Below are 20,050 nucleotides of genomic sequence, written 5' to 3' on the forward strand. Positions count from 1 at the left end.
AATATCATTAATTATAATAATAACAGAGTTAAAGGTAAATTGAGCAAATTGGCTACTTCTGGCAATTTATTTAAGTGTGTATCTAACTGGTAGCCCTTCGCATTAATCAGTACCCAAGAAGTAGCCCTTGGTTTCAAAAAAGGTTGGTGACCCCTGCTCTGGAGCGTTTTATGTGTGAAATTATTAACACATATTAACACAGGCTGGAATAATTGGAACTGCAACTGACGATGACTCCTCCGATAGAAGAGGAAGCGGCGCATTGTCTACCTTTGGATTTGGCAGAGTTGTTTACAAGCGACACCAAGGAAGATTTCATGGGATTTAGCGATTAGGAGTGACAGATTGTTTGGTAAACGTATAACATGTTCTATATGTTATAGTTGTTTGAATGACTCTTACCATAATATGTTACGTTAATATACCAGGCACGTTCTTAGTTGGTTATTTATGCGTCATATAACGTACACTTATTCAGCCTGTTGTTCACTATTCTTTGTTTATTTTAAATTGCCTTTCAAATGTCTATTCTTGGTGTTGGATTTTATCAAATAAATTTCCCCTCAAAATGCGACTTATATATGTTTTTTTCCTTCTTTATTATGCATTTTCTGGCCGGTGCGATTTATACTCCGAAAAATCCGTTAATAGTAGATATTACATAATTTCCCACAGCACACCTGACGATCCCTAGTGTGCCGCGGCACACTGGTTGAAAATCACTGGCCTAGATTGCACTAGATCTATGTTGGTACTGATTCTAGTGGTGTGCCGCATGTTCAATATAGCAACTTAGCAAAACACCACAGGTTGGAGCATGATGTTGGATGTTTGAAGGGGAACTGCACTTTTTGGGGAATTTTGCCTATCAATCACAATCATGAGAGACAAAGAACACACGTCTTTTTTTATTTTTTATTTAAAAGATAAGTGGGAGTCAGCGTTGTAGCCTTCAAAGCCCTCTAAGAACTTCAAAACCCTTCATCAATGTTTTATATACACACTGCAAGTATACAGGTATATATATAATCAAGTAACAGACACGTTCATAACAATATGTACAATATTTACAGTATTTTGGTCATTTTAAGTAATACCGGAACTAATTATTTACGTTTGCATAGCAGTGCACTTGAGACTTCTGGCAACAAATGTGTGTTCCTACTTCCGGAAACGCTCGAGTATGGCAGACTTCAAATTAATATTCACTACTACAGATGTCCGATAATATCGGACTGGCAATATTATCGGCCGATAAATGCTTTAAAATGTAATATCGGAAATTATTGGTATCAGTTTCAAAAAGTACAATTTATGACTTTTTAAAACGCCGCTGTACGGAGTGGTACACGGACGTAGGGAGAAGTACAGAGCAGTTGCGTCTCCCAGTCATACTTGCCAACACTCCCGATTTTCCCGAGCGACTCCCGAATTTCAGTGCCCCTCCCGAAAATCTCCCGGGGCAACCATTCTCCTGAATTTCTCCCGATTTCCACCCAGACAGCAATATTGGGGGCGTGCCTTAAAGACACTGCATTTGCGTGCCGGCCCAATCACATAATATCTACGGCTTTTCACACAAGTGAATGCAATGCATACTTGATCATTTGCCGATATCCGATATTCCGATATTGTCCAACTCTTAATTACCGATTCCGATATCAACCGATGCCGATATATACAGTCGTGGAATTAACACATTATTATGCCTAATTTTGTTGTGATGCCCCACTGGATGTATTAAACAATGTAACAAGGTTTTCCAAAATAAATCAACTCAAGTTATGGAAAAAAATGCCAACATGGCATTGCCATATTTATTATTGAAGTCACAAAGTATTTGTTCTGTTGTGTTACGGTGCGGATGTTCTCCCGATAATATCGGCAGTTTGATATTATCGGACATCCCTAGTTGTGAACGATCGGCAAAATTCCAGAAAAAGTGCAGTCCCCTTTAAGTCAAAGTAGGTCACCCGCAACATGTCCACTAATATCACACACGATTGTTTCATTTGCAGTTTAGAGTACACTCGTATAGTAGCTCATGGCATATAGCTTGAATCAAATGCTAGCTCGTACTGCCACTAACCATCCATCTATTTCCTATGTCACTGATCCTCATTAAAGTCAAATATTTGCTAGAGTCTATCCCAGCTGACTTTGAGTGAGAGGTGGCTTCCACCCCGGACCAGTCAACAGTCAATACAGGACACAAACGTGACACATTCATAAATATGGTTGTTTAGAGTCTACAATTAGCCGACCTTGCATGTTTTCGGGATGTGTGAGGTAGTTGTGGCGAACATGCAAACTCCACACAGAAATTCTCCCATTTCAGATCTAAACCACAGGTCCATCATTCGACTGGCAAACACAATAGTCCAGGATATGACTCACCCACTACACCAATACATCATCCCACTACCATCAGGGCGCAGGTACGGTACTATCAAATTCCGGAGGGCCCACCTCGGGAAAAGCCTTATGCCTGCAGCTATAGCCGCCCTAAACAGCAGGCCCGGCCGACCTGTCTGACAAGCCTGTAAATGTGTTGGTCATGTATGATGTCTTTTTGTTATTTTTGTTCGTGATGTGTAATGTCTATTATTTAAATGTACGGCAGTGAAAATGAATTTCCCCAACGGGGACCAATAAATCTAAATAAAAAATATATCTCCTGACTGTGAGGCACGCATGCTAACCATTATCCGACTATGCTAAGCTCTCACTGACACCTCACTGCTCCAACAGGTTGTTGGTGAATGCCACTGGAGCTCCTGTGCTGTGGCGTGTAAATGAAGAAGGTTTCCTGCGATCTTCCGTTTCAAATGGCTCCAAATTGTGGTTCCTGCAGGCCTCCAATGGGCTGGTGGTGCCAGACCATGCGTTACCTCTGGGACAAAACTACTTCATCAGTAAGATGCTGTTAATTTCCCTGAACCTAAAACTGACTTCTGTTTACACACCCTGACATAATTGGACCATTTCGTTATTGTAACTCCCTCAACAGAACTCTAAATATGATGAACACATATTGAAATAGGGCTGCAACCCTTAGTTCGATTAGAAAAAAGCTTTGATTTATATTTTGTTGTTTCGATTAATCGTTTGATAAGTGTAGCTCAGTGGTTTTTTACCTTGTTGGAGGTACCAAACCCCACCAGTTTCATATGCGCATTCACCAAACCCTTTTTTAGTGAAAAATAAAATGTTGTTTTTTTTTCAAATTCAAGACAAAGTTATATGTTTTTGGTAACACTTTAGTATGGGGGACATATTCCAAGTAACAAAGACTTAATTTAGAGTTATTTGGACACTAGGGGAACATATTCTAAGTAACAAAGACTTAATTTAGAGTTATTTGGTTAGGGTCAGGGTTAGAGGTTTAGGGTTATAATAAGGCCATGCCGAATAAGGCATTAATAAGTACTTAATAATGACTAGTTAAGAGCCAATATGTTACTAATTTGCATGTTAATAAGCAACTAATTAATGATGAATATGTTCCCCATACTAAAGTGTTACCATATTTTTTTACTGGTGCACAAAATGAACCGTGCATGAACATCACCTTGTTCAAACAACAAAACCAACACAGTGCATAAACTCACAACAAATTACACACCTGCAAATCAGTGTGACTTTTGCTGTTGCCGTATCCGTAATACGCCGATAGGGAGAAGTGTTTATTTACACGATGAGTCGGGTGTGTTTTGAGCTCCGCTGAACCCTGAGGCCGACTCACCGAACCTCTAGGGTTCGATCGAACCCAGGTTAAAAACCACTGGTGTAGCTAATAAAAATGGATGAAATGTGGACCGCATGGAGTGCCCGGAACTTGAAATACGCAGACATAGTTTTCGCACAGCCATTGCAATAAGGCGCACATTAGGGCGGTGGTTTGTGGGTGCCATTATCTGCATAGTGGCAAACTCTGATTTTATTTAATTTTTTATTAATGCAAACATGTTAAAAGTGCAATTTCAATGACCATTTATAAGACAAAAATGAAGTTTATGGCATGTAGAAAAGTTGTTAATTTCAGCTATTTTCCCTGAAGTACGCATTGAGGTTATAAAGTGTGTTTTATCAGATTACTCGATTAATCAAACAACATATTTGACAGGTTACCCGATTACTAAAATAACCAATAGCTGCAGTCCTATATTGAACTACCGGTACTCAAAAAGTGCATTGGCTCATCCCAGGCAACAGTTTTTTGTACAAGGATCCTACAGCATGGCAAAGATGAACTATTGGGTAACAGGACGAAAAGTTTTTAGCTTAGAACTAGCAAATACATCAAGTATAACCGCGGGGCTTTCATGCTCATAGCATGTTGACACTAGCCAGCAGGCACAAGACATTGATTATACATACATGTCCTTTAAAACTGACTTTGAAACAACGTTGCAAGATAGTTGTATTTGTGAATTGAGACAACGTTGATGTCCAACGTTGGATCCACGTTGTTGGTTGGTAAATTTCAGAGGTCAAATCAACGTCACGACCTGACATTGAATAAACATCGTCAAAAAGTATGTTGTTTCAATGTTGTATTTGTGTTGTAGAATATTAGTTGGGAAATTACCGACATTCAATGGTCAAATCAACGTCAGAACCCGACATTGATTAAACGTTGTCAAAAAGCATGTTGTTTCGACGTTATGTTTGATTTGCTCAACGTCAGGACCTAATTCAACAAGTTCTCAACGTTGTTCTAATTATTATTATTATTGTGGACCATGTGTTTTTCGGAACATTGCAAATTTGTTAGAGTTCATTATTTTTTTATTATTTAGGGTAACAGGACTCAGAGAAAACCTAGAAATGAAAGTGTGACTTTTAACTAAATAGTACTCGTCTTTTTAAAGAAAATAGATGTGAAGTACAGTTGGGATAAGAAATAAAAATATATTCAAAAAATATTACGTTCATGGAGGATTTACAGTAATTAAAGTGTGACTTTTAACTAAATAGTAGTCGTCTTTTTAAAGAAAATAGATGTGAAGTACAGTTGGGATAAGAAATAAAAATATATTTAAAAAATATTACGTTCATGGAGGATTTACAGTATATTTCATAGTAAAGTATAATGTTAGGAAGCATGGCAGGCAACACATGCTATTTTCTCAGTGTTCAAGGTAGTTTAAATATGTTTAAAACTATATTTATTGAATATGCAAACAGATTAATGTCTACGACGCTGCTTCATTAAAATGTATTTGCAGTCATTTTATCCTAAATTTACAAATCATATTTCTGAGGGACGCAAATGGCACCGATTTGGTGGAATGGCCTAATTGCTTTAACGGCCTGCAACGTTTTCCAGGCCAGTAACCCTCAAACTGACCTAGAGACTTAACTTAATTGTTTATATATCCTGTAAAAAAAATTGTGATTTAAATTAAAACTGTCCAAAAGGTACCTTGTTATTGTTCAATAATAAGATATTCAAATAATACAGAAAGCGCGGCTAATAGCTGGCTGGCAACTGGCGTGATAATCGCTAGTTGGCAACTAGGACCACTAATCGCCAAATGGAAACTGGCACGCTAATGACTAGCTGGACACTAGCTTGCTAATCACCAGCTGGCAGCTAAAACCACTAATTGCTTTCTAGCAACCAGAATGCTAATCGCTAGCTTGCAACCATTATGCTAATTACTAGCTGGCCACTAGCATGCTTATCGTCAGCTAGCAGCTAATAGCTAGGTGACAACTGGAGCACTAATCGCTAACATTAATATAAAATAAATATTCATGTTCATATTTACTGCTATTTCTAAACTACATTGTGTTGGAATGTTAATGTGTATTTTAAGACATTTATATATATATATATATATATATATATATATATATATATATATATATATATATATATATATATATATATATATATATATATATATATATATATATATATATATATATATATATATATATATATATATATATATACACACACACTATATTGCCAAAAGTATTTGGCCACCTGCCTTGACTCACATATGAACTTGAAGTGCCATCCCATTCCTAACCCATAGGTTTCAATATGATGTCAGTCCACCTTTTGCAGCTATTACAGCTTCAACTCTTCTGGGAAGGCTGTCCACAAGGTTGCGGAGTGTGTTTATAAGAATTTTCCACCATTCTTCCAAAAGCGCATTGGTGAGGTCACACACTGATTAGTGGCCTGGCTCTCAGTCTCCGTTCTAATTCATCCCAAAGGTGTTCTATCGGGTTCAGGTCAGGACTCTGTCTAGGCCAGTCAAGTTCATCCACACCAGACTCTGGTGCACAGTCATGTTGGAAGAGGAAGGAGCCCGCTCCAAACTGTTCCCACAAGGCTGGGAGCATGGAATTGTCCAAAATGTTTTGGTATCCTGGAGCATTCTTTTAGCAATACTTTTGGCAATATAGTGTATATATACAGTATATACATATGAAAAATTATATTTAAAAAAAGTCTAATCCAGTGGTTCTCTAACTTTTTTCACTTAGTACCACCTCAGAAAACACCTGGCTCTCCAAGTACCACCATAATGACCAACATTAAAAATACAATAGCGTAGTAGGCCTAAGTATTCATTAAAAACAAGGCAGAAGTTTTATTTAACAAGTATCAAGACCACTGTAACATTACACACAGTTTCAACAGTAACACTGTGTTTGAATATTGAATTAATTATTTGGCGTACCACTAGATGAAGAACCATTGGTCTAATCAACCAAAAATGTTGAAGAGTTTATATTATTTTCTTGTCAACAATCACATTAAAAAAGTTTAACTCAAAATTATATAAGCAATATTTTCATAAAATAAAAATGCTATCACATACAAAGTAACTATTTTATTACTAAGAACAGGGAAAAGGGTGCACTATCGTACTGAATGATTAGCAGACCTGTGTGTGCTTTACATGCCTGATGCTGTTTGACAAGGCAGCCTGTCTGCTGATCTTGATATATCAGATAACTGACAGCTTCGGGACAACATGGGGGGTTAAACAAGCAGGAGGGGGGCAATTTAGGGGGTAGGCTGATAAGGATTGAGAGCGATAGATAAGGTACAGATTGGGAATGCATAAGGAGGAGCAGATTGAAGGTCTAGTTCAGGGGTGTCAAACTCAAATACAGAGTGGGCCAAAATTTAAAACTGAACAAAGCCGCGGGCCAAGGTTGAACAAATTAACCTTTTAATAGGGACCCAAACAAGTTTTGCATTGAATATTGAACAAGCAAGGCTTATATAACTTTATAGTGACATGCAAAATAATAATAATAATAATTAAAAAATATCAATGGCATATTAAATAAAATTTAAATAAAAATTGAATGCCTCTTTTCTATTTGCAGCCTTCTGAGGTAAATATCAAAATAAACTTTTTCCACAGGCTAATAATACATTTGAAAACAAAATAACAATAATGAATGAATCAAATATTCAAGCCTTGAAGTAGCAAAAGAAAGTGCATGAATAAAACGTTAATTATTGCTCAGTTTGCTACACTGATTTGCTTTAACACTGAATATGGAACAAGCAACGCTTATACAACTTAATAGTGCAAAATCAACTTTCAAAAAACAAACGAAAAAACATCAATGGTATATTAAATAAAATGTAAATAAAAAATGTTATGCCTCTTTTCTATTTGCAGCCTTCTGAGGTAAATATCACAATTTACTTGGTGGGCGGGGGCGGGGTTGGGGGGCTGGGGTTTGGTGGTAGCGGGGGTGTATATTGTAGCGTCCCGGAAGAGTTAGTGCTGCAAGGGGTTCTGGGTATTTGTTCTGTTGTGTTTATGTTGTGATACAGTGCGGATGTTCTCCCGAAATGTGTTTGTCATTCTTATTTGGTGTGGGTTCACAGTGTGGCGCATATTTGTAACAGTGTTAAACATGTTTATACGGCCACCCTCAGTGTGACCTGTATGGCTGTTGACCAAATATGCCTAGCATTCACTTATGTGTGTGTAAAAGCCGCATATATTATGTGACTGGGCCGGCACGCTGTTTGTAGAGGTTGTAGAGGACGTTGAAGGCAGTGCCTTTAAGATACGTCCCCAATAATGTTGGATGGAAATCGGGAGAATGGTTGCCCCGGGAGATTTTTCGGAAGGGGCACTGAAATTCGGGAGTCTCTCGGGAGGGTTGGCAAGTATGAGTATTAGCGGTGAATTCGGTGTTGTATAGTACCGGCGGGCCAGCTCTAATGTAAATTTGATATTGCCTCAAGGGCCAAATGAAATTACACGGCGGGCCAAATTTGGCCCGCTGGCCAGAGTTTGACACCCATGGTCTAGTTAGAGAACAATGAAAGGCGTGTGGGTCGATAGAGGAATTCAAATGGGTATCATGTCAGCGTGAATGTTATACAGGGGCATTTACAGCAGAGACATACAAGTCATACAAGGAGGAGGAGCAGTGACATTGCATTCCCCCTCTCTCACGTCACTGAAGTTGACTTTGTTTGAGTGATGTGTGACTGTGCACTTTCAACACTGTCATTGGACTGACAATCATGAAGTCATATGGGAAGGCAAAGGCGCTCTGATTGGCCGCGGAGGCCGCATCATATATGCTCCGTCATCGCTTCCCCGTCAGCGGACTGGCTCCTTAAAAAAAGGCCGCTCATAGTCACTATGTGGCTATTTTTATCCAAGTGCCTGTGAAGCTGTCGGCCTTGATTGAAGATACGATCAGAGAAGGATCGGAAGAAAGGCAGTCTTGAAGATGTTTTTCACAAATGTGTCGAAGCAAAAAGAGTGCTTAATTGGAAATGCATTGGAATGTTGAGCGTTCAACTTTCAAAACAGTTTTATTGTTGAACTGGTTGTCATTGAGGGCCACTTCTCAGAGGGCAGAATCAGCTTTATTGGCCAAGTATGTTTAACACGCAATGAATTTTCCTTGGTACACTCTCCTCTTTTTGTTCAGTGTAAACATTAAATATTAACTAAAGATATAAACAAGTTCTTAAATAATTAATACATGCAAGGCTAATAAATTAGCGTGCAGTGGTGTATAGACGATGAAGTGAACATGAGTTAGTACATTCACAATGACAAATTAGTTCACAGAGTTGTTTCACAGCAACCGGTCTGACACTGTTTAGTGAAATAATAGAAGCACAGTACGTTGTGTTAGTAATCCGTTCTAAAAGTGTGTGAAAACCGAATACATTTTTGCCATAACAAATAATGTAAACACAATTAATGTTCCCACCCTAAAATATTAAAGGGGCCCTATAATACAAAACCAACTTGTCTTACCTATTGGTACCTGCTGGTGTGTTTTTGTGATCTGCATAAGTCCTGTGGAGACAAACAGTAAATATGACTGTTTAAAAGGTCGTAAACAGGTTTTTTTATGCTTTTTAAAAACATTCGATTTATAATGAGTAATTCCTACATATTTACCACAGTCAGGCCAGGAACCAATTGACAACAAGGATTACTGTAATAATCCTGGTCGTACAAAAACTGAGACATATTTTAGGCAATCATTTGTGTTGAAAACCAATTCCCACGAAAAACGATGTACTGTGCTACTGCACTCTGTTTTAGGGTGAAACTGTCACCAAGTTACCTTTTACCAAGCTTCAATGCTTTGGAGTACAACTTTGTAGTAACCCCGTGATTCTCAAATAGTGGGTCAGTATCCCCTAAGGGTGGGGATGGATGTCGTGAGTAGCAGGGGAAATTTACATTATTTGTGTCTACACTCTAGTATTCATTTCAGAACGATACACAAGCCTGCAGCTAGGTGGCAGCAGTGCTTAATCTAACTAACAGGCTCCCTGTGGTACCCAGTAGAAGTGCACAGCAACACATGAACTAACAAGACTAATTCAATCAAAGGGGCTCGCTAAAACATGTTTTGACAGAAAATAATTGAGAATCGCCGCAGTAACTAACCTTTCTATGGCAGGTGTGATACAGGTGGATACTCCCATGGCCCCAGAGGTCACCCTGCGTCTCAACCTGACAGTGAAAGCTAGCAGCTGCGTGGAACCCGGCAGCAGCTTCAGCGACCCTCAGTGCTCCGGCAAAGGCAAATGTGTCACGCAGCCCTCTGAGGTAAGACAATGAATTTTAGATTTTTGACACCATGGACAGTAGGAAGGGGTTTTATTTGCCCCCATTTGTCGCGGTTTACCTGACACATGAAACGTGACAAATTCGGGGATTGCACTATCTACTTTAGCCGCCAGATAGCAGTGGAGTGTTGAATATCTTAAATTGTGTTTTGTGGCAATTCCAACCCTGACCACAGCGCCAGTTGCTATGTCGAGTGGCGCTTTCCATCATTTTCAGCATACCGTATTGCCAAATGATTACCCCCCACTCATCCTCTCAAGGGAGATCCACCCAGGAATGGGGTCATATGAATCCCTACCCTACTGTATAATAGTACTGTTAATAAGCTCCAAAGTTGCTCGGCCATTAAAGAAATAAGCATGGAGCAGCCATTACTTTTAATGATGAAAAAATGTTTTTGTCTTTTTCCCTCATCACAGCAAGATACTGACCACTTAGCATAATATCCTCCTGAGGGACAAGTGTCCTCTGTAGTGGAAATTTTCACTTTTTCTTTATGAAATGTGTAACCGTGCCAAAAGAAATAGACCGCTGACATCATGTCCACTGCAGAGGAAGCAGCTTCTCCGGAGGATACACGATGTAGAACGGGGGTGTCAAACACATTTTAGCTCCGGGGCCAATGGAGGAAAATCTATTCCCACGTAGGCCGGATGGGTAAAATCACGGCATAATAACTTAAAAATAAAACTACGACAACTTCAGATTGTTTTCTTGGTTTTACTTCAGCCCAAAATAGAACAATCACATTCTGATAATGTACATCCTTACACTTTCCATCATTGTAACTGAGCCACTGTGTTGAACAATTTCCCTTGTGGATCATTAAAGTTTGTCTAAGTCTAAGTCTACATATCACAAATAATCATATTCTTTATTTTATTTTTTTATTATTTTTTTTATTAATCAATCCAACAAAACAATACACAACAATACCATAATAATGCAATCCAATTCCAAAACCAAACCCGACCCAGTAACATTCAGAATAGCAATAAACAGAGCAATTGAGAAATAATAGACAAATAATCATCTTGACAAAACACTTCAAGGTAGTGTTTTGTCAGAGGGAAAAGTTGGTGCAGTTTCAAAAACACCATGAAGAACACAATGAACTTAGACTTTGTCTCAGTGTTTCTATAAAGCAATTAAACTTTAAGTCACAGCCCATCTAGGATTCAACAAAAAACAAAATAAAGCATCAACTACTATTTTCCGGACCATAGGGCGCACCGGATTATAAGGCGCACTGCAGATGAATGCTCTATTTTCGATCTTTTTTCATATATAAGGTGCACCGGATTATAAGGCGCAATAAAGGAGTCATATTATTATTATTTTTTTCTAAATGTAAAACACTATCTTGTGGTCTACATAACATGTAATGATGGTTCTTTGGTCAAAATGTTGCATAGATTATGTTTTACAGATCATCTTCAAGTCGCTTTCTGACAGTCGCTTCAGGATGCGCCGTTTTGTGGGCGGTCTTATTTACGTAGCACACTTTCGACAGCGTTTTCTCCCCGTCATCTTTATTGTAGCTGTGTAGCGTGCAAGGACGGGAGTGGAAGAAGTGTCAAAAGATGGAGCGAACTGTTTTAATGACATTCAGACTTTACTTCAATCAATAACGGAGCAGCATCTCCTCATCCGTAGCTCACTAGTGCAAAAACAACGCCGGAAATGTGTCCCGTGAAAAAACGTCCGACCGGAACTCTCTAATAACTAAAGTTTATTGGGTGAATAATGTAAACTCACTATACCGGTATGTTTTAGCACTTTCATGGCGAGTTTACTGACAGATATGTGACCTGTGCTGGCAAAATGAGTCACAATGAGGAAATTTTAAAAACTGAGTTATTTTTAGTTACACATTCTCCATCTTAAGACCTTCAAAATGATATATGGTTTGTTGGAATCGGACAGAAAATGACCGAGTTACATCCGATTGAAGTCGACCAAGTTTGAGGGTCCGTTTTGAGAAAAACCAGCTTAAAGTTTACTGTTCCAGAACAGAATGTTCCAAAACAAAACTCCATAGCAACCATACCTTAAAAGTCCTTGTAGCAACACCAAAATTGGTACAATTGAAGTCAAATCCCATGTCTAAAGGAAAAATATATATTCAACTTTATTGAAAACGGTTATGTACAAAATTTTCAACACTGTTATGTCACAGTTTTTTTGTTCACTGGTCAGTTTGTCAGCTGGTCAGGAATATTACGGACAGCTGACCAGCAGCACTAAGAAGATTCGCCGACTGCAGTGAATTTAGCGCACTTGCAACCGCCTGTGTACCCTCTCCACCTTCTAAATCCATTACGGAATGTAAAACAGTCTAACTTATCCACAAAAATAATAATTAAATGTTCGAAAATCACCTTTTTTCACCAAATATTCCGCTCGAATTACTGTGTGTTGTTTTTCATCAGGGCGCTGCCATGATACCACAATGCACCGCGCGGGGTGATTCAACCAATGAGGGTACGCCTCACAGCGACCGCTTAGCAACAAGCCGGATTTGTTTACGTCGGGACAGGTTTAATAACTCGAATTCTATTGGTTCAGAATGGCGTCATCGGGAATTCCATGCTCATTTTTAGAAAGTACGTAAACTTGGCGTCACAATGATACCAAATATGGCTAGGGGGATTCCCCCTTATTGCCGCGAGTGAGCGTTGAAAACACTTGATTTTCTCAAGGAATTTTAACACAAAGGACTAATTTCTGAAGACATACCTCGTACAAAACCTTCAAATAAAGGTGATTTAAGATGTTTTCTTGCTATTTCGATGATTGGGATCGCTAGATTGTGGCTTTATGGACTCATTTTTGTGAAAATCTCAATTTCAACCAAGATACATTTTTTTCACTTATTTCCCTTTAGATCAAAATTAGCCTGTGCGTATTCCGACTCATTTTGCCAGCACGGGTCACATATAAGTAAGAACTTTACACTACTTTATATTAAAAATGGCAACAGCAGAAGATTAATGTCACATAACAAGAAGATAGAGAAAATGAAGAAGCTTATTGACTATGCACGGACTACAAAGGCAGAGGCGTGCAATTTTTCAGGACTTATACAGATCCCAAATACAGATCAGCAGGTACCAGAAGGTAAGAAAAGTTGCGAAGCAAAACGCCAGATAATGTCTTACCTTATACACACACCCTAATAATAATAATACTCGTATGTTGAAGCACAGTACAATCCATCAAGCGGTGCGGCTTCATAGCTTACCAAAGTCGTACTAAAACATTTTGATAGATATTTAAACGCCGTGTGTAATGTTCTATATTTTCAATGGAGCATATAAAATGTTGGTGTTGTTTACTTGTGTCATATTGCAGTCTACATGTATCTCTTATGTGTGACTGCCATCATATTGCAGTCTACACGTATCTATTGTTTGACTGCCATCTACTGGCCACAGTTATCATTTCACCATGTACCAAATAAAATTGCTTCGAGGTCAGTAAGCAAAACCAGAATTATTCCGTACATTAGACGCACCAGGTTATAAGGCGCACTGTCGAGTTTTGAGGGGAAAAAAAAGGATTTTAAGTGCGCCTTATAACCTGCAAAAGACGGTACCTCATTTGTCATTCCCACTGTTCACTTTCATTAAATTTACACAGAAGACAATCATTTTCACACAACTATATCAATGTGCAGTGTCTCATGCAGCATTTTAAGTGGGGTTACCAATTGTTTATTTTACGCCTGTTTGTTTCACGTTGGGTCGAGGGGGAGGAGTCGCAGCCCCGCTTTACCGTGTACCTCTTCCTTGGTATACTTGCTCGCCCCGGTATAAACTATTTGCTTGCCTGACAGAATTGCTTTTGCAACATCCAGTGGACACATTTAGAACAGCAGTTTATTTAATTTAAAAATGCAATCTTAGCAGGCTGCATGTTTGACATCCTTGATGTTGAACGAAGAATGCCTACTTGTAAACTTCAACTACTGCTGCTTTCGTGCTAATCAACCTTAACTTGTTACTGTTTGCAGAGCACCTTCTTCTGTGAGTGCGATGACGGCTACACCGGAATCTTCTGTGAGGAATTTGACGCCTGCCATCGCCGCCCTTGTCGTAACAACGGCACATGCACTGATGTTAGGCAGGGGGGGGAAGGACGCAATTTCACTTGTACCTGTCAACCAGGTGTGTTTATGAGAACTTGACAACACACTCATTCATCCCTGAAACACGTCCTAAACTAAACAATGTGGAGACAGCCACTTGACACAGCGAATAAACTATGAAGCTAAAGCTAGAAAGATACACCCACAACACTTCTCACATGCTTATGTTGTTGTGAACGACATTATCAATGTAAGATTATTGTACAAACAGGACAGCAGTCAAAACTAGAAAGGCTCTTTTTTTATTATCAGCTTAAGGTTGTTTCCAAACTTGTCAGCACAGAACAGCAGCACACTTACCCCCTTCACAATAACAGTGGTGTGCGCACATCCGGTCAGACTGAGCTAACAAAATAAAGGTTTCAAAAAAAGTACCTTACACAAGCATAACGCAATTGTGTATTGAAACGTTTTCACAATTACTATGCTTTGACTTAAAATACTGGTCAAAATTGTCCCAAAAAAAGTATTGCACCAATTGCTGGGTTGCAATCACGTGACCTAGAGGCACTTTGTTATGATCCGCTGCCCGGATCATAGTCTAAGTTTTTCGAGTCACTTGTGTTTTCTGTTAGTTTTGGACTCCTTAAAGGCCTACTGAAACCCACTACTACCGACCACGCAGTCTGATAGTTTATATATCAATGATGAAATCTTAACATTGAAACACATGCCAATACGGCCGGGTTAACTTATAAAGTGCAATTTTAAAATTCCCGCCACACTTCCGGTTGAAAAACTCCTTTGGATATGATTTATGCGCGTGACGTCACAAAATCCACGGAAGTGGTTGTACCCCATCGACCCGATACAAAAACCTCTTGTTTTCTTCGACAAAATTCCACAGTATTCTGGACATCTGTGTTGGTGAATCTTTTGCAATTTGTTTAATGAACAATGGAGGCTGCAAAGAAAAACGTTGTAGGTGGGATCGATCGGTGTATTAGCGGCTAAGTACAATACTTACAGCAACACAACAAGGACTACTTACTACGCCTAGCCGATGCTTGCCGCCAAACCCACGGATGAAGTCCTTCGTCGCGCCGTCGATCGCTGGAACGCAGGTGAGCACGGCTGTTGATGGGAAGATGAGGGCTGGGTGGCGTAGGTGGAGCGCTAATGTTTTTATCATAGTTCTGTGAGGTCCGGTTGCTAAGTTGCTAAATTAGCCTTAGCGTCGTTAGCAACAGCATTGTTAAGCCTTACCAGGCTGAGAATTTTTAACCGTGTAGTTACATGTACATGGTTTAATAGTATTGTTGATCTTCTGTCTATCCTTCCAGTCAGGGATTTATTTCTTTTGTTTCTATCTTCATTTGAGAACGATGCTATCACGTTAGCTCAGTAGCTAAGTGTGTCACCGATGTATTGTCGTGGAGATAAAAGTCACTTTGAAGGTCCATTTCGCGTGCTCGACTCTCATTTTCAAGAGGATATAGTATCCGAGGTGGTTTAAAATACAAATCCGTGATCCACAATAGAAAAAGGAGAGAGTGTGGAATCCAATGAGCCAGCTTGTACCTAAGTTACGGTCAGAGCGAAAAAAGATACGTCCATCACTGTCTCTCTAGTCCTTCACTGTAACGTTCCTCATCTACGAATCTTTCATCCTTGCTCAAATTAATGGGGTAATCGTCGCTTTGCCGCTCCGAATCTCTCGCTCCATTGTAAACAACGGGGAATTGTGAGGAATACTAGCTCCTGTGACGTCTCGCTACTTCCGGTACAGGCAAGGCTTCTTTTATCAGCGAGCAAAAGTTGCAAACTTTATCGTCGATTTTCTCTACTAAATCCTTTCAGCAAAAATATGGCAATATCGCGAAATGATCAAGTATGACACATAGAATGGATCTGCTATTCCCGTTTAAATAAAAAAAATTCATTTCAGTAGGCCTTTAAGTTCCTGTTTATGCACTTCTGAGTTTGTTACCATGGCTACGTATTAATTTCATCTGCCTCTTGTGTTCGGGACGCGCACCTGTTTGCAATCAAGAACCATTATTTAAGCCTACCTTTGCCAGTCAGTCGGTCTGGCTTCTTTGTTTGCGTCACGCTACTGTTACGTAAGTTTTGCCTGTCTTCTAGCCCCTGCTAGTGATCTCTAGTCTGTGCTAAGTAATAGCCTTAGCTTCAGGTGCGATCGGCACCTTGTTCCGTCGGTTTGTTTTCTGTTTTGTACCTCTTTGAATATTAATTTACGATTAAATCATGTTCCTAACTGCAAGTCCGGTCCGGAGTCGTCCGTTTGCATCCTGGGAGAACAAACCTCGCAGTAAGCTGCAACCCCATCGTAACACACTTCCGGGTTTCAGGCGATGGTCTAGAGTGCCATTAGGCTACTTTTTATTTACCTGCACCCTTGCAGATTTGGTCGTATTTTGAAAGGTTTAGAGGCAAATGTTATAAGCGATTATGAAAAAATATTTAAAATGTGATGGAGTGAATTTATACACTCTTAAGAAAAATATTTTTTGAAAGATTTAAAGCATTCATCATCACCAAGACAATGCTGCTCCCGTCGACCTCCCTTCCTTCGACACTCACAGGAATATAGAAAAGAAAAGATTGGAGGCACATCATGCCTTTACATCTGAGGGGTCCACAAATTAAGCATTAATCCGTGAAAGACAAAGTTGGACTTATTTGTGCATCTGTAAGTAACGTATTTGATTGACATAACAAGTGCTGCTGTGATCATGACGCTAATGAGAAAAAGGATACGTTTGTTAGCAGTTGATTTCCTGCTACAAATTTTGGTGTCATTTACAATTCATGTCTGCAGTTGTTTTTATTGTGTGAAGTTCATATTTTGTCTCATTATTTAGCTATAGATAGTTGTTCAGCAATGTTCAACCGCGATATCAAGATTCAGTATATGCTGTTAAGCCTACGAGAGATGTATCCATCGAGTTTATTAATATTTATAAGGATATTTTATTGATGCTAACAAGTATCACCAAAGACGCTTTAATGTGGTCATCTGTGTCGAATAAAGCACTTAGCTTTCCTGCACAACAACAACAACTAAGCTTTTAGTTTCTGTTATGAAAATGGACAATAAAAATACGGTGGATTGGACCAACAATCACAATATTTATTACTATGACTTAACATGATGTAAGTTTATTTACACAACCAGGTCTTCCTAGTTATATTTAGGCATAGCAACAATCACTTGTCCTTTCTATTTGTTTAGTTCTGCTCTCTAACACTACTAATATAGGAGAGTAGGGATGTCCCGATCCGATATTTGGATCGGATCGGCCGCCGATATTTGCCAAAAAATGCATATCGGTAAGGCATGGGAAAATGCCGATCCAGATCCAGTTTTAAAAAAAATTCCGGTCCCTGTTTTCCAACGCACAGATTTAAATAATACTTTCCACTTTTCTGCTGCTCCCAAATTTCCGTTCCGCATTTTCCAGCACACCTTCAACACATCCACAGGTCTGTGTCCTAACCGTTAAGACGGCCATGTGAATTAAAAGTTACCTGTAAAAATGTCAGCTGTCTCTGTGCGATATAGAAAATGACTATATTGTGATATTCGAGTATACGTTCTCACGCAGTTGCTTTTAGCTGCTGGCATTACACGACAGGCTCTTCCCACTCCTTCTTGTGTCTGCTTCTCACAGACAGCAAGCGCACCTTCTTACACACGTCACATACTGTCACGTCATACGTCACATACGTATATGCACTCTCCCTGCAGAGAGGTAGCAGCATGGCTAACGTTAGCTGTGATGCTAGCGTAGCCGTGTGAGCGGTAATAATGAAGGAAGAATTAATTAATTCCCAAGAAAAACAGCAGGGGGTCCATTGTCTGGCGGTGGTTTAGGCTTCAAGTGGGAATATGTCGAACAGACAACCGTAACTTGTCAAGTGTGGGGCAAAAGCGTTGCTATAAAAAGTAGCATTACTGCTAATATGTAGCATCGTTTGAAAAGTCTCCTGCTAGAAAATGAAGAGTGTTTGAAACTCCGCACGTCAACATCTGCATTGTGTATTATTAAAACTCACCTAATTCAGCTGGCTAGTTGTTATCAAGAGTACTAAAACCCTTTTCAACATGAATCTGACAACTAAGTAGGCTAAATAACTTTAAACTTTAATACATGCTTGGCCGGTATCGGATCGGAAGTGCAAAAACAACATCGGTATCGGATCGGAAGTGCAAAAACAACATCGGTATCGGATCGGAAGTGCAAAAACCTGGATCGGGACATCCCTATAGGAGAGTATAAACTCGATTGTATCACAGAAAGTTTCTCTAACAAATCAAATGTTCAAACAAACATTTTACAAAGTGATGAAAGAGATATTTTTAAGAGCCATTTCCTTCGACACACTTTCCTTTTTTCTCTGACTTTATGACCTTTATGAACCACTTATTTCGGGACTCTATGAAAGCTCTTTCCTATCTTTCTGTTTTAATGACTGGAACACCAATGAACAGAACAGCAATACGGCATTTTCTGCTCAAACTCTACACTCACTCTCACTTGTTTTAATGCTACGCTCCAACTGCTTGACCATCGTGTCAATTAGCCGCAAAGAAGAAAAACAGATGTGAAGTCATATGCTACCCAGCAATAAATGTGAGCATTTTTTAAATTCATTAACAAACATTTTAGAAAATGGTGTATATGACACAAAAAGCACACACTGTATGGTGGTAAAATAAGTGTAGAATGTAAAAAACGGAATTTAAAAAATGGAAAAAGCTGAATTTTTTTTCTTCATATTGCTATTGTCATTTTAATTTATTGTGTTACTATTATTATTTTTACATTTTACTTGTTTATTCGTTGCTAAGTTATATCCATATGTTTTTTTACATTTTATTTAACGATAAATTTTGGTGGTACAATAAATACTCATGTTTTTAAACTAATGAATATTTGTGTTTTTTATCGTGAGCTCAATATGAATCAAAATAATCGTGATTATTATTTTTGCCATAATCGCCCTGCCCCAGCTGAGGATAACACATTTAGTTTCCTCTCATTAAAGATCAACGTCACTTCTCATCAAAGTCCTAACAAGATCTTCTTGACTGCTGCTGTCGTTCCACAAATGACTGCCAACAATTATTTGCGCGATAGCTGCAGACTAAAAAAAAAACATTGCAAGACTTTGAATCTGCATGACTGCCCTCGAATGAGCTCAGATCAATGTGGTAATATGAAGAGCTGATATGTATCTTGTATCAAACTGTACCAAAAATAGATAATTACAGTATTTGACAAATGTGAGTACACCTCATTTTTTCAAAAAACATGTCATGATACATTCTCAATCCCAAGGGAGCAGCCAGGATGCTACCACCTACATACTTGGCTGTAGGCAAGACACGGTCATCTTGGTACTCACCCCAGTTGTGTTGAGTCATTTTAAGTGGATACTTCATCTATCCTGCTATACAAGCTGATATAATAAAAGTTTGCTTGCAATAAAGCACGTGTAAACATGACAGCGCACGCAAAGCAGATCCACTAATACTGCGTCTCTTAGATGAGCAAAATAGCACATGCAATCCAATTAGTGTGTCTGTGTTCATGTGTATGCAGAATATATGCTGATTATCGGAACGCCCTCATTACTAGAAGGGGATGCACATATAATTATTTAGCACCTGCAATGTGATTTATCGAGCCTGAAACAGTTTTTTTCCCCCCCGTCTATATTTAGCACTTTTTGAAAGTACGTGCAAACTGGCACAGTTGCGCACAAATGGCTGCGGCATTGTGGCGAGAAAGAGGTGATCGCTGCAATGACAGACAGACTATCCATG

At 39.0% G+C, this 20,050-nt stretch overlaps 1 protein-coding gene across 5 annotated transcripts in view; it reads left to right on the forward strand.

Moving 5' to 3' along the window:
• Window positions 1–20,050, forward strand: part of LOC133663655 (delta and Notch-like epidermal growth factor-related receptor) — a 139,246-nt gene that overhangs the window by 75,316 nt on the left and 43,880 nt on the right. For all 5 annotated transcript variants that reach the window (XM_062068303.1, XM_062068304.1, XM_062068305.1 and 2 more), the window contains 3 exons: window positions 2,752–2,915; window positions 9,937–10,085; window positions 14,122–14,275. In XM_062068303.1, the coding sequence (XP_061924287.1) occupies window positions 2,752–2,915; window positions 9,937–10,085; window positions 14,122–14,275 (467 nt within the window). The remainder of the gene's footprint in view (window positions 1–2,751; window positions 2,916–9,936; window positions 10,086–14,121; window positions 14,276–20,050) is intronic.

The sequence above is a fragment of the Entelurus aequoreus genome, linkage group LG13 (genome assembly GCF_033978785.1).
Source record: "Entelurus aequoreus isolate RoL-2023_Sb linkage group LG13, RoL_Eaeq_v1.1, whole genome shotgun sequence".
NCBI classification, from domain to species: domain Eukaryota; kingdom Metazoa; phylum Chordata; class Actinopteri; order Syngnathiformes; family Syngnathidae; genus Entelurus; species Entelurus aequoreus.